Genomic DNA, 24,690 nt, shown 5'->3' with positions numbered 1-24,690 from the left:
AGACTGTACTAAAAAGGGTACTGCAGATGTGCTCTGAGTGTGGATGGTAGAAGGCCTTGAAAACTGGGTGGCTTAGACTCCATTGTGCAGGAATGGAAAGTACTGAAAAGCTTTTGAGCAGGGAGGTACATGACTAGAAAGATGTATAAAATTCCTTTGGTTTGCTCATAGAAGGACTTAATAGCCTTTTTATATTATACCAGATTTCAACTAACCAAGCTTTTAGGTTTTTTTCATCTGAAGTGATTTAGAAGCAGGAATGAGGGGAAATCTGAAAGGTAGCAGCCTTGACAATAGGGAGAAATGTGTGCTTACCAGAGAGGACAAGACAGAAAAGCTCCTTCAGAATATAAGAATCCACAACTGTGAAGGGCAGAGAGTAGTCAATACTGAGAAGATCACTGTAACACAAGTTCATAGCCTCCATGGCCCCTGAAGATAATAATTAACCCCAGTCAGGGTGCTTTGCTTGAAAAGGGGAGTAATCTAGTCCAGAAACACAGGTCTGTTCTCAAAGTTTAAATCAAATACTTCATTCAAGTAGATTTCTGTGATCTAGGTAATATATTTATGTGCAAAGCTCCTTTCCTTTTTTATTTGTTTAGATAATTGTGCTTTTACCTGCCTTATATTTGCTGGTACTTTTTGCCTCTTAAAGTATGTCCCCAAGGTATTGTCTCAATAGCTCAAGGAGTCAGAGAGAGGCCTTTTCATGCACCTGCAACAGAGAAGGAGACTAGAGTAGGACATGCTAGAGTTACTCAGCAAGTTGGAGGCAGAGCTGTGTCTCAGACCACATTACCTGATTCTTGGGTAGTAACTTTCCCACTCCCCACCGCTGCCTTCACCTCAACCATGGTCCCCAAAAACCTTAGCCCGTCAAGGTTCACAATGATACTGGAGGTCACAAGTGATTTGTAACTTCAGAAATATTGAAATTCTTTATTCAAATAAAATTTCAAAGAGAAACCACAAATGGAAAAATTTGAGAAAGCTGTGTTCATCTTAGAGTGGGGGTGAAGGATGGTGAAAGAACTGAAATTTTCAGAGAGAGAAAAAAAAAATGTTTCCTGATCTTCAAGTGAATAATTTGTATGTTCACTGTGCTGTGTGTGTTATGTCTTTTGTGAACTTCTTGGTGGAGGATGAGGCACACTAACAACAAAACCTCTCCTCACCATTATTTCACTGCCCCGGGAAACTACCTGTTTTGCATGGTCATGAACTGAGTTTAAACTCTAGAAACCACTCCTGAACCTCGGGCAATGAGACACTGCATTTAGCAAGAGCATATGCTTTTTTTCATTTTAAAGTATGTAGATAGACCTGACTCTGGCCATAGTTTTTGTGTCTTGACTTTCCTGGCTCTGCCATCCCTGTGAGGGCGGGTGGCTAGCTCTTCCCTGTTCTGAGTCACAGATATCATCACAACAGGATGAGCTAAAGCCACAGTATGCTTGGAGATCCTACCATGTGCTATACCCTGTGCTCTCAGGGTTGTGGGCATCCATTGTCCCCAGCCTGGAAAGCTTAACATCTATTGATTAGCACATATTAACTGAAGAATGGAAATTTAAGTTCTAAGAAAAATCCACAAGGGTCATAGTAATAAAAGGGTCTCTATCAATAAGAGGCATCTGTATATTTTTACGGAAAGAGTATAATCTTTGGAACCAGGTAGGCCTGGATTCCAATACCAACTTCCCTACTTCCCAACTCTGTGGCTTTAGAAACCTTTCATTCCTTCCTCTCTTTCTTCCTTCCCTTGTTCCTCTTCTCTCCTATAAATATTTATTGGTCTCGTGCTGCACACCAGGTTCTTTGCCTAGTGGTAAATGAGAGTTCTGTTTATTTGGGATACAGTCCTTGCCCTCTGCCCTTGAGAAGCTCCGGAGTTTGGTGAGGGAGACAGACACCGAATCAATAATGGCACAGTACACAGATGCCACCATAGAGACAAAAGCACAGAGGGCTAGGCATACTGATAAGGGACCCCAGAAAATTCTTGCGGGGAGGGAAGAATGGCTTCCTGAAGAAAAAGACTTCTAAGCTGAAGCTTGAAGGGTGAGTTTTTTCATCCAGTCTAGAGTGAGTAGGGGGGAAGCTTGGGGGGGCAGTCTAGGCAGAGAGCCCTTGTCTGAACCTCAGTGTCCTCATCTATAAAATGTGACTTTCCCCTTTACAACCTTGTGACATACAGCATAGTGCCTGGCATTCTGGTAGGTACTCAGTTACTGTTAGGACCTTTTCCATGACATTTAGTGGAGGAACTAAGACTGGGCCAAGTTTGGCTTTTAACTCTGTCTCCCCCAATCAGCAGTTTGCTGTATGATCATAGACAGGTTAACTCACTTTTCTGCCTCTCATGACCTTTTTCTGTAAAAGAAGATAAAGGGGTTATATGTGTTTGTTCAGTGTTCATTCAATTATTCAGCTGGCATCAACCAAATATTTTCTGAGCCTAGGAACTTGGGAGATAGAAAGAAAACAAAACATCAGAAGGCAGGCAGAGTGTGGGGATGGAGGTAAACATGTGATTAAAATTTGTAATAAACAGTAGTGGAGAAGAGGCTAGCATTTTAAGGTGGAGCTCTCCTTCTTGGTGAGTCTAGGAAGACAGCCCTGCTCTACCAGCTCTTGATCTGTGAACAACACCAAGAAATAAAGCAGACAGAAAGTGAGTGAGAGACCCTTGATCAACTCTCAATTCCATGTGTGCTCTAGGGAACACATTCTGGCTTGATGTGGAGCTGGGCTTTGCTATCTTCCATCCCCTAGGCCTGGCGTGAGCATTGCTCTTGGAGGTCTGTTCATGAGTATTTCACCTACCCACTGACCGAGACACCAGCCCAAAAGCCTTTGTCCACTTTGATACTGGATCACTCATACCCTAATAGGCAAATTCAGAAACCAGGGGAGACCATCTGGTCAGGAGATGCTCAGTTTTAAAAGGAACACTCCCTGTCTAGAAGAAGCACTGTAGACTTCTCAGGCAGTGGGGTCCTGCAGGTGATAAATGGGAAGGAGTGGAGAGCCTGGCCTGGCCTCTTGAGGCTCAGGAGGGCCTTGGAGTAGGGAGCTTGTCCTTTAGCAGCCAGGTGTTAAAATGGTTGGGGAGGATGGAGACAGAAGGTGGAGTCCTACACAGAAGTGTGGGGATACAGCAAGATGGTAGAAGTTGTTGCAAAGACTTCAGTAGATGGTTTAATTCTTCATTGTGTGTTTATTCAATCTTCTTTCATTTATTTTTCAAAAATTAAAAAATGTATTTAACCAGAACATGGAGTCATGCTCTACAACATGGAGCCGTAGGACTGTGAAAGAACTGAGAGAGGATATAGGCTGTTGCCCTTATTTTGCTAATGAAGAAACATGTTCAGAAAGTGTCACTGGTCTATTGCCAGGGGCCTCCTTCCCTGGTCCAATGTGCTTCTCTCTGAACCCACACCCATACGGCCTTCTTCTATAGCCCTTCGATTTCATTGTCACTCACTTGGGGATGACTCTGCAGACCCTAAGTGGGACTCTGCAGTCTTCTCTTTATAGAACATAATTTTCCTTTTCCATGATCTTAGCATGGGAAACAGCCCTATTTCTAATGGCTCAGGATCTTGCCCCTGTCCCTTGAGTGTCCTTTCTGAAGTCTTCCATGACAACTGTCAAAATTAAATGAAGAAGCAAATGTAGAATTTAGCCCTGTCACCAGCATACTGTAAGTGTTCAATAATTGCCCTTAGCTTTTCCTTTTCTTCCCTTTCCTGCCCACCCTCCCCTGGAGAAGTAAATGCTACAGATGTGGGGAGCATGAAGGTGTTCTGATTGACAGTGCACACACTTGTTGACCTCCTTGGTCATTCATTTAGTCTTTCTTTTCTTTTCTTTTTTTTTTTTTTTAAAGAGAGAGAGAGAGAGAGAATTTTTATTATTTATTTTTCAGTTCTTGGCGGACACAACATCTTTGTTGGTATGTGGGGCTGAGGATCGAACCCGTGCCGCACGCATGCCAGGCGAGCGCGCTACCGCTTGAGCCACATCCCCAGCCCCAAGTCTTTCTTTTCTTCAACAAACATATTGAGCGTATCCTTTTGTGCCAAGACTGGGTTAGGTGCTGGAAATACAGAAATAAATGAGACAGGGTCCCTTTTTTAAATATTCAGAAGCTAGTATGTGAATATTTTTGAAACCCAGCCTCAGTGAATTCCTAGGGGTGAGGGGAAACAGAACAGTAGAGACCCAGGGAGAGGGCAAGCACCCTTGCATGAAAGTGGAATCATCCCTAGGGCCTTTCTCAGTTTCTCCTCAGCTAGTTTCTTTATTCTTAGTAGATAAGGACCAAGGCTTAGGAATCGCCCCCTACCAACCAGTTTTTAACACCATAAGTACCAATTACATAGTGTAATTTCTTTTGGTGTGAGTCAGATAACATTAGTTGAGGTAAGGTGCTAAAGGGCTCTGTGAGGAATATGAAGGAGACATAATCCTTGCTTTCAGGAGACACACAGGTCTAATGGTGGCACCAAGTGTACACAGGACACCAGGCAGAATAAAATCAGCGCTGTAATTGCAGGAGGGAGGCAGGTGATAATTTTAGATTTTGTGTGTATTTTAAAAAGGAAAGTAGGAAGAAATGATGAATTCTGACCAGAAGAGGCACAGATAATAATAATAATAATAATAATAATAGTAATTTACATGTGCATAGCACTGTACATTTTTATCTCATTGGACTAGTCCAGTAGCCTTGCAAGGCCAGGTAAAGATTATTATCTCCATTTGAGAGAAGAGAATGTGAAAAGAAGAGATAATGTCCCTGTTGGCTACATCATAAGCTGGTTAAAATTTTTGAAGAAGGAGAAAGTCATGTGGCCTGCATATCTGTCTTGGCTCTTCAGAGCTGGATTGCTAACACCTCTGTAACCCTCTGAGTTTATGCCCTGTGTCTGTCCAAGGTCTGTTAAAATACCAGCTTTGATCTTTAAAATCCTTTGTGGTTGGAGCTGGCTTCTTTAAGCCCAAATCTCTGATGGAGCCTTAGAAAAGGCAGCTAATGTCAGCCAAATGCTTCCTGCTGGGTTTCCCCTGTACTGGAGGCTTCAGCAACAGATATTGCTTGGGTTTGAATATCAGTTCTCTTAATTCATTGCCTGTGTAACTTCAAGCAGATAATTTAACACTTCTCATTCTGTTTTCTGTAAAATGGGTATCATAAAGCCCACCACACCCAGGCAGGACACCCAGCTTCAAGATGAAGAGCCCTGAGGTCAGAAGTATTGGAGACTTATGGTCCCTGAGGTCAGAAGTATTGGAGACTTAAAATCTGACTCTTCTGGGCTCTTATTTTGTTACCTTGGGCAAGTTACTTAATTTCCTGGGCCTTAGTGTATAAAACGGTCAATTATAGTACCAACCATATGGTTCTTCAGAGAATTAACTGAACAAATGCCGTAAAGATGTTTTCCCAGAGATTGGCACATAGTAGGTACTGGTAGGTTCTAAATTAAGATGTAGGATCACTTGAAGATGTACAAGAAATAATGTGTGTACAGTGTTTGACACTTCACAGGTACTCATCCTACAGCAGAACAACCAACCCCTAGTTGGCCAACCCCTACTTCCCCTTCTAAGCTCAGAAGTTGTATTTGACTAGTCCATTTTATAACTGTGCCTGGTCTGTAGTTAGTAAAATTGTCTGCCCTCTCTCCCCCAATTTTCCTAAGCAGAATTTCATCTTCTCACCTCACATTCTCATCACTCCCTTTGACCTTATGTCTGCTTTGAGACATCACCAGTTACGGCTCAGTTTCCTTTTTGACAGGGATTCTTCCTGAGGTGTGTTTATCTCAGAGCCCTTTTCCATCTCTTCCAGCCCTCAATCATTCTCACCATAGAGCAGGAGCAGGGGGAAAAGTTGGGCTTTGAGAGAGGCTGAAGAGGACAGGCAGGAGCCCCTCAGGCCAGTCAGGTTGTCCTATTGTCCCTGTAGAGGGACAATACAGTCTGCCTTTCACCTCAGCAGTGCCACAATTCACTGTCCCCTGTACCTCCTCTGCTTTGATGGCAGTAAGAGTTCTAATAGTGAGGGCTGCAGTCATTTATCTGAAAGATCTTGGTCATATTCCATTTTGAAGGATGTGTTTTGCTCTGTTGACTGTATCAGAATTAACCACAGTTCATCCCAGATATTTTAAAAGTCTATTTCAGAGTGTCTGAACAATCCTTCTTCTTCTTTCTTCCCGGAGTCCATTTTCCTGGGGACCATGGGGATGAAACTGAGGGATATCTGTCTCTAGGCTATCTCTTTGCTAAGTGCTCAGGTAGTGAGAACACCCAGAGGAAGTTACTAGGTTTTCCCCTCTTGCCAGAGTGAGATGTTCTCTTCCATTAAAATGGGTCTTTTCCTTCAGTTTCATCTTGTTATAGACTTCTTTGCTGCTGTATTTTCTAGTTAGGAGATGCAGGTGGGAAAGAGTTTGATATAGACAAAAGCTGCTCTTCTGGCACCTCTTGGACCAGATGCTGAGGACTTTTCATATATAAAACAACCTCAGTGGTGGATATGATCATCAGAAGAGGAAATAGGTTCAGAGAGATTTGGTAACTTGCCTAAGGCCACACACCCAGGAAATGGTAGAACAAGGTTTTAGACTGAGTCCTATCTCATTGTTCCATGTATGAGGAAGTCTGTTTAGTCACTCAGCCCCTGTGCTTCTGCCGCACCGTCCCCTCCTCTACCTGCCCTCACAATTAGATCTACATGTGCTGCAGTGGGTTTGGGGACTACAGAACCTATGCACTGTAAGATGGATATTTCCTGCTTAATTTAAAAGCCCACCATTTCTTTATAGTTTCTTCCTTTCCAGACTACATGGCCTCAAGATGTCACCAGAAAATTTCTAGAGTTTTCATAGAAATTATCTATAGAGAGAACCCAATTCAGTGTTTCAGTCCTATCTTATTGTTGGGAAAGCTAGAGCCCAGAGAGAGGAAAGGACACGCTGTGCTGTGAGGAATCTGAGTATTTGTTTTTGTTTTTGTTTTGTTTTGTTTTGTTTTGTTTATGAAGCACTAGAAGGTTGATGCTTAGTGGATGCAAATGGATGGAATCAGTCTAGCTGCCAGGACTCAGCAAGACCTGGAGGCTGGCCACACCCTCTCTTGCTGCCCCAGGGGTGCTTGGTGGTTAGGAAGGAATTTCTAGGCATCCAGGACCCACCTAGTTCATTCTCCTACCCTGGCCTCCTAGAATAGAATGCTCACTTGCTGCCATCTAATGCAGCCCCTCCTGTCACTGCACAGCTCTGGCCATATGGAAATGTTTTTATGCAGAAAACATTTGTTGGATTCTTCCTGTGGCCCTGTGCTTTCCATGGGGAAATGAAATAGATAAGACCCTGTCAGTGACAAAGAGTCAAGAGTCGCATCCTCAGTGGAATACAGCGAGAGGCTTGCTTTGCTCCTAGTCTCTTGCTGTTGGGAGAGGATATAGAAGAAGGTTCTTCCAAGACTGGGTGGGGGTGCTGTAGGTGGCTGTAGAAGGCCACAACTTAAGGAACTTAGTTTGATTTATCCAAATGAAGAGGAAGTGAATAGCATCTCAGGCAATCGAAGAGTCTGAACAAAGATTTGGAGTTGTGAGAGAGGCAGGGTTACTCAGGGAACTCAGGATAGTTTCTGGCCAAACTGCACAGTGAACGTGTGGTAGCAAGTGCGGCGAGACTGGAGAAGTAGCCTCGTACTGCAGGAGGTTCATGGGGGCTCTCTCCCATTGGAGTAACCTGGGGTACAGTCTAAGCCCCTGAGTTGCCATTTTCCTCTGAACTAGGCTCATGCCCTGAAAGAAGCATCAACTATGGTCAGGGTCATGGATTATTATAGCAAGGAGACTTCAGCCACATGATCAAACTCTGCCTCTCTGGAACTCTTGCCCTAAGGTGCTCACAGTTGCCCACAGCAACACTTCAGGAGCCCAAGGGCAACCCTACACCATCCATCCCACTTATTCCCACCACAACCCCTAGCACCCCAACCTAACTAATTCTAGCCCAGGACCAAAGACCATATTACATACATGAAGAGCATGTATAAGGCTTTCCATGCTTCTTTGCACATGCCCTGTGCTGCCCTGAGAATACTATCTGGGCCAGATAGTTGGATGGGAGGAGGGGGAATAACCACAGTGAAGAAGTCAGATCAGTGGCCACCAGCTAGCTGAGCATAGGCTCAGAACTCCTAGAGGTGAGATGCATCCTTGTGACATTCCCACCATAACCCATAACCCCACACACATCAGTGAAGTTCCTCACTGTCCTCTAGGAAAGCCAGGGAAGGTCACAGACCAGCCAAGAGTCCCACAACATGAGCATTAGGTGAAAAGGCTGTGAAATCCCTGGAAGAGCCAGGTTTTGCACAAATTCACAGCCCTGAATTTGAGCACTTACCACCCGTGTCACTTGAGGCACATCACTTTACCTCACCCAAGACTCTACAAAGATAATAAGATTGATTTTGCAGGACTGTCCCGAGGATTAAGTTCTTTCACTGCACACTTGTTGAACTAGTATTTGATATGAGCCAGGGACATTGTGCTAGCTGCTGGGAACACAGCAGCAAACAAGACTGCGTCCACCCTCTCCTCATGCCCTCAGAGTTTATATTCTAGTCAGTGATGTTGAAAAAATAATCATGTGATGGTGGGGTGAAAAGTGCTATAGAGATAAAAAGAGAGACTTTTGTTGTATTTAACAGAACATTCCATAGGTGTCAGTCAACTGTCCACTGCTGTGTCATTTGAAATGGACAGTTAAAGTTCCTCCAAGTAGGGGGAAAACATTGACGCCCAAGATGGGGGATGTGAGCCTGCTTCTAACAACTCTTTGCTGTGGTGCTTCACCCCTTTGAAAGGGGGCTGTCAGGTTCAGCCCTGCTCTGCTGCTCCCTGGTTCAGATTCCCAGTGAACAACTGTGGCCCCACTGTGGAGGCATCCACGTGAGCTGCCGGAGTCTTGCCCAGTCCAGGCCAAATGCTAGAATTGCTTCTCCTCTTCTGCCCAGCAAAGCCTGCCCCAGCCCTCATTCACAAACCGCAGTCTCCCGTCGGAGCCCAGCCAAGCTGCCACTCTTCCCAGAAGTCTTGCAGGTGCTTTTAGCCAGTGGTGGTGCCTCCCTGTCCAAAATGTGCAGATTGTCCACTGCCCACTTTGTGGTCAGTCAGGGAGCCTGTATGTTGTGCTGCTTGTCTTTACCCAAGGGCCTCACACCCAACAAGCTCTTACCTGTCCTCCAAGCCTCTGCACAGAAGTTTGAGACTGTCCTCCTATAGCCTTCCTTACACCTTTGCTTTCCTTCCACTGTCTTCATCCTAACCCTTGTTGGCTGCAGCTGTAATCTTTTTGGAGCTTCTTTATGCTGCCAGACTATAAATCAATCAAGGTCACCTATCTGAGGGCAGGCACTTAGTAGATGCAGAATAAACTCTAACTCAAGGATTAAGACCAGATTTGTCTCTGCCCTCACTGAAGCTAAGAAGGAGACTGTGCAGCTACAGCACAGTCATGGGGGCTCTCTCCCATTGGAGTAACCTGGGTACAGTCTAAGCCCAGAGTGGCCACGGCCTTCCTGGGGCTGCAGCAATGTCTGCAGTGGCAGATCCACCTGCTCAACTCTGAGTCATCTGTCTCTTTCTAAGCCCTTTATTTACCTCCTTTGTTGTTACCTTGCTGTTCCTTTGTTTGGATCCTTCTTGAGAAAGAAGATCATCTTTATTCTACTAAATCTAAAATCTAAACCCCCTCTGTAGGGATTTTTGTATTTTTTAATGCATTTAAGAGTTGACTTCATTCATTTCACATTTTTGAAGAAACTCGAATAGTAGCTATAACAGAAAACCTCCAGAAGTAGAAGGATTTAATCATTCTTTTTAAGGCATACTAATATCACATAACACAACATTCTAAAGGTTATCATTAACCTTTCTATTTCAGAAGAAATCAGAAATGCCCAAACATATAGATATTTTAAAGAAATGATGATTTCCAAACCTCCTGCAAATCACACAAGCAGTGACTTTTTCAAAATCTTTTCAGAGGAACTGTATGAGTCCAGTTTAGGATAAAACAAGAATAGAGAAGTGTGTCATCTTATTTCTTTGTTAAGCCAATAAACATTTAATACCCTTACTCTGTGCCATGATCCCCATTTTGTGGGCAAAGCCACTGTGTTAAAGAGGTTAAGTTTGTAGGCTACAGAATCAGGATTTGTACTGGATTTTTCTGACACCAAATCCATTGCTCAACCATCAAATCACAGCCATCTGTATATAATAATAATAGTGTTTCACATGTTAAATTCTGAAGTTTTCCAGAACTGGCACTTATTTGATTTGTCCCTGAGTCCCCAGTGCTTCTTACAGAGCCTAGATCCTGGTGTGCCATCAGATTGCGTGATAAGTGAGTTCATGAATGATTGAGGGAAGAGACAAGCACTACCTTTTATACTCCTTTAAAAGCTTCCTTTACTCAGCTGAGAGGTTTCTCTCCATGGAAGGTATATTTTCCCCCAAATAAACTTCAAGTGTGTGTCAATACCAGAATGCAAGTGGATCAAAAGGGCTTTCTTTTTTTCCTACTCTTCCCACAAAGTAAAAAAAGTTCCTTTGTTACCTAAAATATCTGCACCAGTTCATACAATGCTGTCTCTTAACGCAAGTGCTTATTATTGTGGCTAATTTGGTCACATGTGTTGGAGGGAGAACAATGCCTCAGAAATTTTTTAAAGCAAAACAGCAATCTGAAGCATTTGTTGTAATGAGATGTAAATTGCCAACTTCAGGGAGTGAAGCCCACTAAAATCTACAATGAAGTAATCCCCCCCTCCCTTAAATTAAAAGCACTAGAGGCCCTCCCTCCTCTCCCCAAAGAAGCCACATGGTTTTTTGTTCCTTTTCTTCCTGATTCTATGGTGCTAAACTCCAGGCCTTAATTGACTGATTCGTTCCTTTCGTTCCTTCACTCATCTGCCATTTACTGAGCCCCTGGCCTATGCCTGCTGCAGTCCTGGGCTCTTCCAGAGGCCCCTGGAGTCTGTACTGGCGCTGGGTAATCCCCACTGCCAAGCAGGAAAGCTGAGGTCACACAGCAGGTAGTCACACCAGGTCTGTTGAAAGGTCCCTTTCAAGATGTTCCCTTGGTGGTCTTCCTAGCCGCCATCCTTGCTGAGGCTGACACGCCAGGGACCTTCCATTTACAGTGCTCTGGGAGGAAAAGGTTCTTGTAGAGAATGGCCACCAGGCACTAAGGCCCAGGCATAAACAGTGCTGACTGAATAAGATTGGTCTATTTCTTAGGAAATAGTTTGCCGTGAGAGCCAGAGATCACACTGCAGTAGCCACAGTATTTGAGAAAGTGCCATCAGTCCCTGAGGAGATTAGCAAGAGCAAAGGAGACAGAGGTGGCAGAGGATTGCAAGGACCTGCTCTGTGCTGGGCTAAGCACCAGAGGCAACAGCAGGCCAGTAGGGGCCCTGGCTTACACAGTCCACAGTTTAACAGAGACAAAAGCAAGCTCAGAAATGTGTATGGGAATGGATGGTGGGGGCTGATTTACCAAGCACCTACTCTGTGCCAGACTCTATGGTAATCCCCTTATCTATGTGTTTTACTCATTTAATTTTCACTTCCACCTAGATGCAGTTGTCATTCCTCCATTCAGGGAAGGCCAGAAGGTCAGAAAGGTTAAGTAATTATTTATGTGTAAAGTATCTCTTGAAGATAGAATTTGAACCAGGTGCTAGGTGAGCCCTGGTCTCTGACATAAAAAGACACAGTTTATGCCTGCCCTGAGCCCCACAGTGTAGTCAGGAGACGTACAGAGGAACAAATGAGGGCATCAGATGAGTCTGGCAGAACAGAGATGGGGCAGGAAGAATCTAAGGAGCATGGAGCTCCACCACCTGAAGAAATCATAGCCACCTGAACAGTGGGGGGCCAGCCCTGTGCTTAAACCCCAGTAGCAGCTCTGGCCCCAAATCCTAAGCCAAGGGGTGGAGGGAATTGCTTATTTCTATTGGAGGGGACAGGACAGCCTTGTGGTGGAGGTGGCATTTATGTCAGGCCTTGAATCACTGGGGGAACTTGGGGAGGTGGACAGGGTGAAGTACAAGCAAAGCCTTCCAGGTGAGAAAGAACGGTGTGTGAGAGAGTTAAACAGGACACTTGGACTAGAGTGGTGCCTGATTATGGGGAGGGGACCAACAAGGCATGCAGTCAGAGAGGTGACTCTCTCGAGCCCTGCTCCTTCTGGTGCCCCCCAGATGTCCCTCTGTGCATAGTGTGGTAGCACCATTCTTTGTCCATAACTGCTGCCCTCTGAACTGTCCACTCTCCTGTCTAGAGGCTTCTGATTTCTACTTAGTTCTGATTTCTACTTCTTGGACTGCAAGAAAGATTATAGATGTTCAAGAGAAGAGTTTCCCACCTATGACCCTAGGCATCCTCACTTGACAACAGGGCTTTATTTCAGAATCTTTACTCCAGCCCATTAAAGACCCCACCACCAGTAACTCTCTCTCCCCTCCCATGCGATGAAGAATTTCTTGAGTCTGTCATGCTCCAGGCACTGCCCTGGATCCCAAAGGGAGAAAAACTTTGCTCTTAAAGAGCTTCACAGTCTAACTTTAAAAAAAGACAAGATGATGAATCAAATAAGATTTGTTAGTATTTATAATGTAGGAACCTCTATTGTAGAGCAACACCTCACAAAGGAGACACCTGAGCAGCTGGGTGGTCCCAAAGTGTGACTAGGAACTGGGCAAGACAGATGTGCAAGCCTTTAAGGCCCAGGCAGCAGCACAGAGGCCTGAGACAATACAGCACTTGGGAAATCTTAGCAAAAGTGATTATCAGTGAGGAGCAAGACATGAGCCCTGTAGGCTGAGAGAAGGCAGTTGTCCTGGGCCATCATGTGGGACTTACTGTTGAGGGGAGTGGGGATCCTAAGCAAGGAAGGACAGGTCATATGGAAGATCTCCCTAGCAGCCATTTTGGAGACAAATGGCAGAAAACCAGACTCAAGTTGTAAGTGGACCAGATTCCTTCCTTTATTCAATAACCTTCTCTAGTAGAAGGAAAAGAAGGATTCAGAGGGTCATTGTCTTGCCAAAGATAACCTGAAAGATAGCAGCAGCATAGACCTCCTCATCTCAGCCTATTCCTTTTTCCTGACGCTGAACATCAGAGCAGAGAGACCTCAGACACCAACTCAGCCATGTGCTTTAGGGGAAACCAAAGTAATTACCTTTGTCCAGTTCTGAGAAAAAAAATCAAACACTCTACTTGTTTGTATCTCCGATATTCAACTCAAGGTCAAGTACAAAGGGGAAACATTGGCACATGTTTCTGAAATTTTAGAATTATTCATTCATTGTTGCCATTCTTTTTTTCCTATAGCAAACATTTAGAGAGAACCTACTCTGAGGCACATGCTCGGAACAAAAGGAAAAATTAGAGGTGGGCCCAGCCCTTGAATAGGTCAGAAATGATTGAGAGATGCTAGTAGAATGATTATACTGTTAGATCCTCAATCTGCCGATTTTGCATCTGCAATTCATTTACCTGTGATAACAATTCAAACAAGGCTGAGCCAGGATTGCAACCTGAATTCTCTCTACCAAGATGAAGTGAGCTCTTCCATCTGCACCTTGCATTCCCTAGCCATCTTACATTCAGCAGTGTGCAAACTTCATGCTTAAATCTGTGCAGACTATACAGATTCTATCTTGCAAGAGGCCACTGCCAACAATTCAGGATTGATATTCTCATTCTGGGAAGCCCTGTCAGAAGAAATTTTAGTAACAAAACCACTAACACTCCTCTAGCACCAACCGAAGTCTAGGATATGGCAGCTGAATATAGAGTTGCAACCTGATTGTTTATGCAGGAGGATTTAGTATTATAAGGAGCTTTATGCCCATTTGTCAACTCAGTTAGGATAAGGGAAGGCTGGACTCTGAATTTATCAAAGTTATACGCACAGCCATATGTAGGTCCCTGATCCTAGTCAATTCCTGAAATATTTGCATAGGGAGAATTTCTAGCATGCTAAAAACTCTGTTGGCTTTTGGTGTGGTTCTTCCACAAAAGTCAATCAAGTCATTTGGTTTTGTTTACCCATTTTCATTCTGTTTCTCTGCCCTTTGGTAATCAAGATACAATAGGTGATTTAAAAAAATAGTCCATCATTTTTAAAAACTGATGGATGAAAAAAAAAACTCTTAGAAGCCACCACCATTTATCTAGCTTCCTTTCACTGTTTAAACCTCACATAATTTGCCTTGATTGCATTAAAATAAAAATCAGAGTAGCTGCTGGATCAAGCAATCAGGGGCTTAATCTGTATTGTATTTTAATTTCTTGGTTGGAATGTTCTAGTCTAGTACTAGTTCCTAGAGTGGGGGAGGTCTGTGTACCTCTTCATGCAGTTTTCTTGCCTACCTTCTTCCACTGTGGCCCTCTTCACTGTGGGCTACAGGAATAGGGTTTGGGGCAAGTATACAATTTGCATTTTCAAGTAATTGCCATTCTTTCTCTTCCAAAGCAATCTGAATAGAATCTCCTTGCTGTACAGGAAGTTGAGTCCCCTGCCTTTCCATGTAAACAATGATACCCTAGAAGACTGCTCTTCATTCATACTTAATTAGAATCTAGTCCATTCTTGTCTTCCAATTTTCCACCTTTTCCCTTGTGACATTCATACCTCATATTATTTTCAAGTCGGGGTTTAAGTGTAGTGCAACAGACAAAAATAAGCTAGCGTAATTTTTTTGTGCCACCATGTGCTGATAGATGCGTAGTTAAAAATATTTGCCTTTTATTTTCCTTGGAGTTCTAGACAGATCTCTTTTCTTAACTGCCTAGGTCCCGCCATTGACTTGGAAAAAGTAAAGTCAGAATGTCTCGAGCCAGAGCCGGAGTTACGGAGCACTTTCAGTGAGGAAGCAAATACGTCGTCCTATTACCCCGCTCCTGCGCCTGTCATGGACAAGTATATCCTAGACAATGGCAAGGTAGTGTTTTAAGCTCAATATCCATTCCCTGCAAGTGCTTGTTAGTCAGAGTAAAGACGGAGAGTATGGTGGGAGCTTTCCAAAGCACAACTTTGACCAATCAGCCTCCTGGCCTTGCCCTGAGTGACTGTTTGTGTTGTAACAACTAGTATAGGTTTGCTGGGACTTTTTCTTTTTCAATTTTTTTTTTTTTAATTTGGGGCCAAAGCAACTATAAAACTAACTGACATTTTAAAATAGCTTATTAGTAAGAAAGATTAAAGATTCCCATGATAGTTTGGTGAAACTTGTCCTACTTTCCTGAGAAACCAAATGCCTAAGTTTATAAGGTGAAGTGGAAATAAAATACCTTATTTACAGATTCCAACTCAATATGTATTCATTCACCATTTGCAAAGTCTATTTCCCAGCCCCATGCTAGATGCCAGGAACAGGGATGAGTAAGACATACTCTGTCCCTAAGCTGCCTTTCTGCTATGTATTCAGCAATGCCAACCCCACAGGCTAGGGCCACATTTCACTCCTCATATTTTCTTGTATGACCTTGAAAACAAGTCATAAAAGAAAACTAAAGGACTAGTCATAATTGGATTGATACAGGGATGAAAAATAATGGAATAGCCTTTAGAAATCTAAAAGCCACACTTACACAGCACAGGTCAGGAGAAGAACCTGTTCTGACATCCTTCATCCAAATGAATTCATCTTTGAAGAAGTCTGTCAGAGCCCTTTGTCTAGTCCTGGTAAAATCCAGCTTTAGTGTTATATTCTCTGCTCCCACAGCATGCATTACAGATATCACCACTCTTTCTCCCCAAAGAGTCATCTGTGTCAGTTCATTTTTCTTGCCTCATGCTTCAGAAGGTCTCTGTTTATCTGGTATTATTCCCTGGTGGGTTCATGAGAAAGAAAAGGTTGTTTGATTTGGATTTGTCCAGATATATCCCCGCAACTGGCCAACCTGAGCCAGAGCAAATATTGTCAAGCTGAGGGAATGAAACTTGTTGCTCTTCAGGGCTGTCTTGGGTGTGCTGTCATTCCCTGAATCTTTCACTGAGCACAGCCTCCCCTGCAGGGCCAGGGCTGGTGGCCCAGTCCACAGGACTTTCCTCGTTCTACTCAACAGGCTTGCAAAAAGTCAGCTTTGCCGAGGAGAGGTGGCGTGACCGAGTGGAAGTGGCAGGCTAGAGCCTGAGTTTGTAGCATAACTCTACTTCGGTCCTACTTGTGTGACCTTGGAAAGGTCCTTTGCCTCTTTGGGCCTCAGAATCCTCATCTGTGAAAGGTGGACGGAATTGATCTCGCCCACCATAGCTCTTTTTTGTGTATTAAGTTTAGTGAACCTTCCCCAATTGAAGATAAAAGAAAAGAGGACTGTTTTGTGTTTGTTGATTTCCTTTTAGTCAGGACCACCTTGTGGAGTGATTAGAGAGTTTTTCTAAAAGTAGCTTCCCAGAGAAATCTATTTCTCTCTTGCTTTGAAGTCTTATGGGCAGTTTGAGAGCATTGCAGGGGCCCTCTTTTGCAACAATAGCATTCTTCCTCCAGAACACGGGTCTCTCACACCTCATTTAATATCTTTACCCAGTAATTGAACACAAAATATTGAAAATGCTTATTTTGTTTTTTAATAGCATGTTGTTATAAGACTTACCTGGTTTGTGTTTACAACTAACTTATAGTCAGGCAAAGAGATTTACTTAGGGAGAAGAAAGGAAGCAAACTAGAAATGGATGACAGTTTCCCAGAACAGTGGTTCCCACATCCCAGAAATGGTCTTCAGTGCTCTTGGCTCTGCTCTTTCTGATCTTTCCTTCTCTCTTGTGAGCAGAGGTCTTAATCTCTATAAGACCTAGAGTACTGGAATGGGATCCATTTTCTACTAGGAAATGGGTTTTATCCCACAGAGCATTTCTCAAAGAAATGTTTTGATCAAGTTGCATCCCACCAGACGCCATATTTTTAATAACATCCCTAATAAATAAATGCTAACATTTTGGTCAAGTAGCTTACTATGGTTTGTATGAATAGGGCTTGCCACACAAGTGAATTTCTGATTCCAAAAAAGTGCATTGCTTTTCTTGTCTAAGATATTTTATTTCAAAAAATCATTGAATCATAAAACTGCAAAGACCATTAAAGTTTAAATAGTCTAATTTACATGTTGTATGGATAGGAAACAGATCCATAGAAAAGACTTATCTACAATTATATAATAGAATAGAAGCAGGCAGAAACTGGAAGCCAGATCTCCTGGTTCCCAGGACAGTGTTCTTTCCAGTCTGTTGTGATATGTGCATGTTGCTCCAGGTGACCCTGAGTTTGCTGACCTCAGGAACCCTTGTCTCAAAGTGTATACCTGTGATTGGTCTTCCCCAGGGCCATTTCTTTCTGTGCTGTAAAGTTGACCTTGTACTTAAGCAAATGTCAAAAATATTTTCTTCTTCAAGAAACAGCAGCTCATCAGAACAGAAAAACAGTACCATTAAGACATATTAAATATACCCATCAGCTTTTAACTGCTTTGTGTTCAGATTAGTCCCATCAGTGTTTTAGGGACAAGAGATTTAGAGCCTTGACCACTCCCCACCTGAGATGTACTGCTAGGGGCTGAGCCTGGTGCTGAAGATTCTGAGGAGCTAGAAATGCAGAACTCCCTGGAGGAGTTAAGGAATGTTTCCTGAATTTTATATAGGAGCTTGAAAGATTAGTTGGCTTAAGACAAGAAAATTTAAGGGAAGGCATTCATTCCTGGACAGATAGGGGTGTGGCATGAGCAGAGAGAGACCTAGGGTAGGCAGCAGGGGGCAAGGATTTGGCACTTTCTGGATGTGTGTAGTCCTTCTGACATTTATTTAATATATCCTTTAACCCTCAAAACAACTCTGTGAATTAGGTGACAATCTGCCTATTGTACAGTTGAAAAAAAGTAAGACTCAGGCAAGTAAAATGACTGGCCCATGCTCAAAAAGAGACAGGATCCACACCCAGGGCTGACAGTTTCAGAGTCCAACCTCTTTCTGTTGCTGTGCACTGGAAGTAGAAGGTGAGCAAGTTCAGGTGCTCACAGAATGATGATCATAGTAGGGAAGGTGGTCCGATGGAGATGAGATCCTCATGGTCCTTTAAAGCCAGGCTGAAGAGGTCAGATCACTGATGTGACAGGAAACAGGGACCATTCAGAATTCCAGAGAGTTGACATAAAAACAGAGTTGAAAGACTACTGAAGTCATGTAGCAAAATAAGGAAAGCAGTGTTTTAGGGAAATTAATGTTAGTGATGATGCACTGGTAAGCTGGAGGAAGCATCAGCTCAGCCAAGAAAGCCAATCCAGTCTGTGGTTTTATCCTCGTTTCCCTGGTGGCTGTGGTGGACTTGGTTGGGGGCTGGCACAGGAGTTAATGGCAGGTGCAGAGGGAAACTCAAAAGAAAAACAGAACGTAGGTGTGTTAGTTCTGTCTGTTTTCAACCACACCAGCACCACCATGACACAGGTGGCAGCAGACAAGACCAGGGAAGCATGTTTTGGGTCACACACATCTGGGTTTGAATCTTGATTTCAAAACTTACTGATTGTGTATCTTGGGAAAAGTAATTCAGCCCCTCTAAATTCCTGTTTGCATCTGTGAAATAGGAATAACTATTTCTATCTATTTGCATCTCTTAAAGTTATTAGGAGAATTAAATAAATTGAATTTACTATAGGTACTGAAAAATTACTAGTTCTCCTTTCTTTCTGGAACTCTTGTTCTGTCATTTCTCATTTAGAGTATCAATTAAAAGATTATGGGAAACAAAACCCAGGAGAGAAAAGAGAAGAGATGTTTGGAAAACTGAAGTTGTCTTCCATCTCTAATGTTTTATGATTCAGAATTTAATGCAATTCAAAGTTCCGAGTTTTCCCCATATCCCAGGAAACTTGTGTGGGTGGCTCCAGAATATCATCAAGGGAGATGATGCAGGGTCCAGCAGGAAGCCACAGGGAGTTTGTCCCCAGCATGCCTGATGTAACACAGACTATCCACCTGCAGTTTGAATGGCAGCAAAAAGGCCAAAATTTGACCTCAGGTCCATGTTGCCTAGCCAGCCCCAGGCAGCCCATCTCACTGGAGGGTTGCTTATCTTTCTGAGCTGATGAACTGATTTGCAATACTGAAGTTCACTGCACAGAGAGGCCAGGTGGTTCTGGTAATCTGATAACCTTTAGAGGTCTGGTCTGAATGATTTTTTTGAGCAAAAGGAGACAAAGTCAGATGCGGCACATGGATTGTTTGCTTGCTAACAGCCGTGGGTGGGCTATTACTTTTTTTTTTTTTATAGTTGAACAGCCTCAATAATTGTTGGAGGAAGAAGTGTTGCTGGCCGACCTGTCTGCTCAGCTCTGTACCCATGTTTCTCACAAGTCAAGCATCAGTAGAAAGAGCTTTAATTACTTTTGAGCCATTGATCTTACAGTCTACCATCAGTGTGGGTGTGTGTGCAGTCTCTCAGACCAGGACCTCTCCCAAGACATCCCCTGACCATGCAATAGTGATGACCTGTAGGTCTTTCTGAAAACGAGGACTTTTGGCATAGCCTTTTCATGTTCCTTAGAAAGCTCAGCTTATTAGCAGCTGTCTCCCCTCCATCCCACAAAGGCCATTTCCTCCCTTCCTAGACTCAGCAGATGCACAACATAAATGGCAATGTCAAAGTCAAAACTATTTTTTTAAATGATTTAGTAAGTGGTGTACAAGTTGTTAAAATATCTAGAAAGGAGAACAAATTTAAAAGCTTATAGCTTATTGCTAGATCATAGAGAGAACACAATAACTTACTGGCTCTGCACTTTACCTTTCCAGCTGTTGCCCTTAAACGGAGCCTAAGACTGTGTTCTGTTCTGTATACCATCAGAATAAACCTGGTACATTGTGGTTAAGTTTACTTTGTTAAGATCAGAAGTGTTCTGAACCAGAAGGTTGAACTTTGAGATGAAATCCAACTCTCCCACTTCATAGGGTGGGAAAACCAAAAGCTCAGAGAAGGGGAAGGGCTACAAAACTTCACTCCTTTGGTGGCAGAATGAGCTCTAGGCACCCACGCCAGCAGGGGTTGTCAGACTCAGTTGAGTTGAAATTATCTATGGAGCTTTAAACTGTCCTGCTGCCTGGGCCACGCTTAGACCAAATAAATCACTCTCTCAGAGAGAAGACCCAGGCACCAGTGATTTTTATAGCTCCCCAACCTGTGGTAGGAGGAGGTATCTCAGCATATTCACATTGAAGGGAGGCTTGTCTTTCTAGTGTGACACAGAGAGGAGTAGAGCCTGTGTGTCCTGAGATTCTGTCAGACTCTGAGCAGCCTATCCATGGCAGGAGAATTGTTGAGAATTCCAACTCTGCCGCTTCCTGGTTGAGTAACTTCTAGCAAGTCACTTCACCTTGCTGAACCTGGATTTTCCATCTGAAATCAAAGTGACATCATAATAGCTTCCATCCAGGGTGGTAATGAAGGTTTGAGATCCTGAATATAAAGTACTAGAACAAGGCCTGGCACATCAGAGGTATTCAGTAGATGATAGCTACTATCATTGCTCTTGAAGACTGTTAACTTAGGATCTGTGGCATGCCTCCCTTACAGTAGTGCAGCAACGCATGGTAAAGGACAGAGGCATCCTCCAGCTGCCCTCCTGTCGCAATAACAGGTGTGATGTTCTTATCTCTTTCAGGTCCATCTGGGAAGCGGGATTTGGGTTGATGAGGAGAAATGGCACCAGCTACAAGTAACCCAAGGAGATTCCAAGTACACGAAGAACTTGGCAGTCATGATTTGGGGAACAGATGTTCTGAAAAACAGAAGCGTCACAGGAGTCGCCACAAAAAAAAAGAAGGATGCAGTCCCGAAGCCACCCCTCTCGCCTCACAAACTAAGCATCGTCAGAGGTAGTCACTGAGGGCAAACGCAAGCTGAGATGTGGTCCTTCACCCTGTCGAGAATATATTGGGCACAATTCAATTCAACCAATGCTTCTCAGAGCCCCTGTGTGCCAGGCTTTGGGCAGAGCCCAGCGACACAGAACAGATATCCCCAGTGTCCCTCCAAGAGTCACACTGAATAGGGAAAATGACTGCAGACAAGTACAATTCAAGGAATCGGCATACAGGAGGTAGAGATAGCATCCTGAGAGTTCTCAGGAAAGGAGGAGGACCTTAGCTGGAAAGTCAGGAGAATTCTATGAAGGTTCCTGCCTTCGTTCCTCCTCTCTCTTTCTTATTTTTTCTTCCCTCTCTCCCACCCTCTCTCCATTCTTTTACTAAGCTCCTATTCTTTGCCAGCCCCTCTACTGGGTTTTGATGGAACAAAGAAGAGCAGAACACAGTGCATCTAAAAGGGGCCCACAGTCTGGTGTTGAAGATGAACAGCTGGGTACTGTACAGATAATACGAAGCATAGAGACAGTGAAATAGGGCAGAGAGAATATAGTAACTGCTAATTATTTTGAGCACTTACTATGTTTTATATAATGTTTTTTTTTTCTTTTAATGATTCTGTCTTTTAAAAAAAACACTTTTACATATATTAACTGAATACCCCATCATCCTCTTAACAATCATACTGTTGGCCACCATTATTATCCCTGTTTTATAGGTAAGGAAACTGAGACACAGAGGTGTTAAATAACCTGCCCAGGTCATATAGCTAGCAGGAGAAGCCAGAGTCCAGGGCAGCAGGGCTGGCTTCAGCATCTGTACTCATAGTCTCTCTTCTGCAAATAACTAGGTCTGCTGAGTTTTGCTGAAGAGAATAAAACAGCACATGCATGTCAAGCAGGCCCTGCATATTAGCTAGGGGCAGGCAGCAAACATGCCCATGAACACGTCAGACAGTTTCAGGTACTTGGAGCTTCGCTGATGTGATAGGACCAGAGGGCTGCATCATCTGGGGTGGTGGAGGAAGGAAAAGAGGCAATATTAAAGATGAGAGTTGGCTGTGGAAGAGGTGGCCCTATGAAGATCTGGGAAATGGAGAATAAATAGCAGGTGCAAAGATGAGAGGCACAGGAGTGAGCAAGCTCAAGGGGTGAAGTGGCTGGGCAGTCTAGAGGGAGGTCCTAGATGGCCCAGAGCCAGTTTTGTAGGGCTATAAAGGCCACACTAAGCAGCTTAGGTTTACTCCACTACAGTGGAGACACTGGAGATCTTCAAATTGAGAGTCACAGGGAGATCAGTAAGAAGACTGACATGGTGCTCTGGAGGAGAGGCTGTACTCCACAGACCCAGGGGAATCGTGGAAGTAGAGAAGAACAGCCAGATGTAGGTATATTCTGAAGGTGGAGATGGCAGGACACAGATTAAATGATCACCATCCGAGATCACAGCTGCAAGGCTTCAGAGTCCAGTTTTCAACCCCCACATCCTGCTCACATCCTGCTTCTTGTCTGGGGCCTTTCTGCTGTCACACAGCTGCCTCCCCTGCCCAGCTGGCTCATGATTAATTGATTTAGGCAGCCACTCATTTTTAGATAATCAGGGCTAACCTTTAGTCTGGCTGCTGTCTGAAATGGTGAAACCTGATTTAAGAGGTCGCCCCAAGAAAACAACCTTCCTGAGGAGGCAGCCCAGCCTCTCTTGATAGGTGACTGATCTCTAGTTCTGCTATACTTGTTGCAATGTGACTCAGCAGGTCCCAGGTGCCTTTGGATAAGTGACTGTCCCTACTGCTGTCATGTTGTGGTATAAAATCAACTGCTGTGTGTCTGTCTTAGGGACCTGGGACCTTATATGATTCCCCATGTCTTCACTGCCTATCACAGTAACTGGCACTCAGTAAATGAGGTTTCAACAAAAGAAACACCAAGGCTGCAAACTGATACCTGACCAGCCCTTGGTGTGATTTTTTTGTAAATCACTTTCCCACCACGTTTGTTTCCTCAGCTACAAACTTACTTCTAAGGAGGTCAGGGCTGTGTAGGATTGGAGCAGTAAAACACACCTCAGCTCTGTCGCTTGGGGTCATTACAGCTCACTGCCAAGTTGAGTTTCCCTCCCTGATTCACACTCCTATTTTCCAAACCCTCTTTAATCTTCTCTCCTTTTTCTAAACATGATTCCACACTTGTCTCTTAAAAGATGTCCTTGTCTTTTCCTTCACAGAAAAAGGTAAAAGGAATTTCCACAACTTCAAATAACTACACCTACACACCTAACTGCATCCTCCCCATTCTTCTGCCTCATGTCCCAGAAAAAAAGAGTTTCCTTGTCTTTAGGGCTGGTGATTTTCCCCAGCTGGGCTCTATGGCCCAGTCCACCTGCCTTCCTAATACCTCTTTCACCAATTATGCTCTCACTCTCCTGGCTCCTTCCCAGCTGGCTTATGTTTCTCACAAAAGCAAACCACGCAGAGACCACTTCCCTCACCCAGCTGCTGCTGAAACTCTTCCTCTGCATCTAGACTTCTTGAAAGCTGCGTCTACACTCACTCTCTGTATTCAAGAGAAAGCCCCTGGCATTCGCCTTCCACTCCCAGCTGTCTACCTGATCCATGCTCAGCAGTCACTGGAAAATGACTTCCTCATTACCAAATCCTGGGCTCTGAATCCAGAGCCGATTCTCACCTTCTCCCCAGCAGTATGTGACAGACCACCGTCCTCCTCTCAGAAACCTGCCCTGCATGCATGCTCAGGGTTCCTCCCCCTCAGGCTCCTCAGCCTCTCAGGCTGCCTTCTCTTCCTGTGCCCTCTCCTTGCATGCTTTCCTCCTCTGTCTCCTCACTTCCCATGGGTCCCACAGCCCTCATTTGGAAGCTGCCCTCCTGCCCCGTACCTGCTCATCTGGCTTCTGGTGACACCGCTGCTCTCCTCTCAAACCACACCCTTCCACCATGCAGTAACCACAAAGGCCTTCTTCCAGCTTCTTCTGTTCCTGCTGCTCATGCTGCCCTTCCTCCTGACCTGCACACCCTGTCTCCTCTTCACCTAGAGTGGCCCCTCCATTGCTTTCTGTTGCACCATCCTGCATAAAGGCTCTGCATGGCCTTTCTTATTTACTTGTTTACTTAACACTTCTCTTTATTCTCTATCTCCATTAAAATGTAAGACTCATGAGCATCCTGTTCAGGGCTAGCATATAGTAGGTACTTAGCAAACATTTGCTGGATCAATGAATGATGATTCCCAAGTCTAAATTTGATCTCAGTTCTCACTTGTGCCTTCCTGACCCACATATCCAGGTGCTCAGTGGTCTCCTTTTGACATGACATTGGCCAAACTGCACCACTCACTGTTCCCTCCTCCTTCACTACCTTTTTTTCCCTTCCATGAAACCTTCTGCCCCTTCTGTGTTCCCTGTCTTCGTGGATGGTACTGCCAGCCAGGGACCCAGGCCTCACCCTTGCTTCTTTAATGTGCATCGCTCCCCATCTGCCCTTCCCCTTAAATACCTCTTAAACCTTCTCCCTATACCCACCATCCCCTCGTAGTCCGGGACACATGCTGTCTCCCCTGCATTTCTTTAGCGCCTTCCAGAGTCCTCTCCCCATTGTGTCACCAGAGTGATATTTCAGAAACCAGATATGATCCCTTCATCACTTCCTTGTCACAGCCAGAGCCTATGCTCATTATTAAAGGGTAAGCTTCTTAACACATCATAGAAGCAC

At 44.1% G+C, this 24,690-nt stretch overlaps 2 protein-coding genes across 6 annotated transcripts in view; both read left to right on the top strand.

Moving 5' to 3' along the window:
* The window catches only part of Agbl4 (AGBL carboxypeptidase 4), a 1,323,233-nt gene that overhangs the window by 1,094,004 nt on the left and 204,539 nt on the right, over positions 1–24,690 (top strand). The gene's annotated exons all lie outside the window — the stretch shown is intronic.
* The window catches only part of Bend5 (BEN domain containing 5), a 46,668-nt gene that overhangs the window by 18,264 nt on the left and 3,714 nt on the right, over positions 1–24,690 (top strand). For all 4 annotated transcript variants that reach the window (XM_005318015.5, XM_021720343.3, XM_021720327.3 and 1 more), the window contains 2 exons: positions 14,909–15,057; positions 20,765–20,978. In XM_005318015.5, coding sequence (XP_005318072.1) covers positions 14,909–15,057; positions 20,765–20,978 — 363 coding nt within the window. The remainder of the gene's footprint in view (positions 1–14,908; positions 15,058–20,764; positions 20,979–24,690) is intronic.

This window comes from Ictidomys tridecemlineatus, chromosome 11, assembly GCF_052094955.1.
Source record: "Ictidomys tridecemlineatus isolate mIctTri1 chromosome 11, mIctTri1.hap1, whole genome shotgun sequence".
In the NCBI taxonomy this organism is placed as follows: domain Eukaryota; kingdom Metazoa; phylum Chordata; class Mammalia; order Rodentia; family Sciuridae; genus Ictidomys; species Ictidomys tridecemlineatus.
Note: the sequence above shows the minus strand (reverse complement) of the source record. Positions and strands in the feature narration are given on the sequence as shown.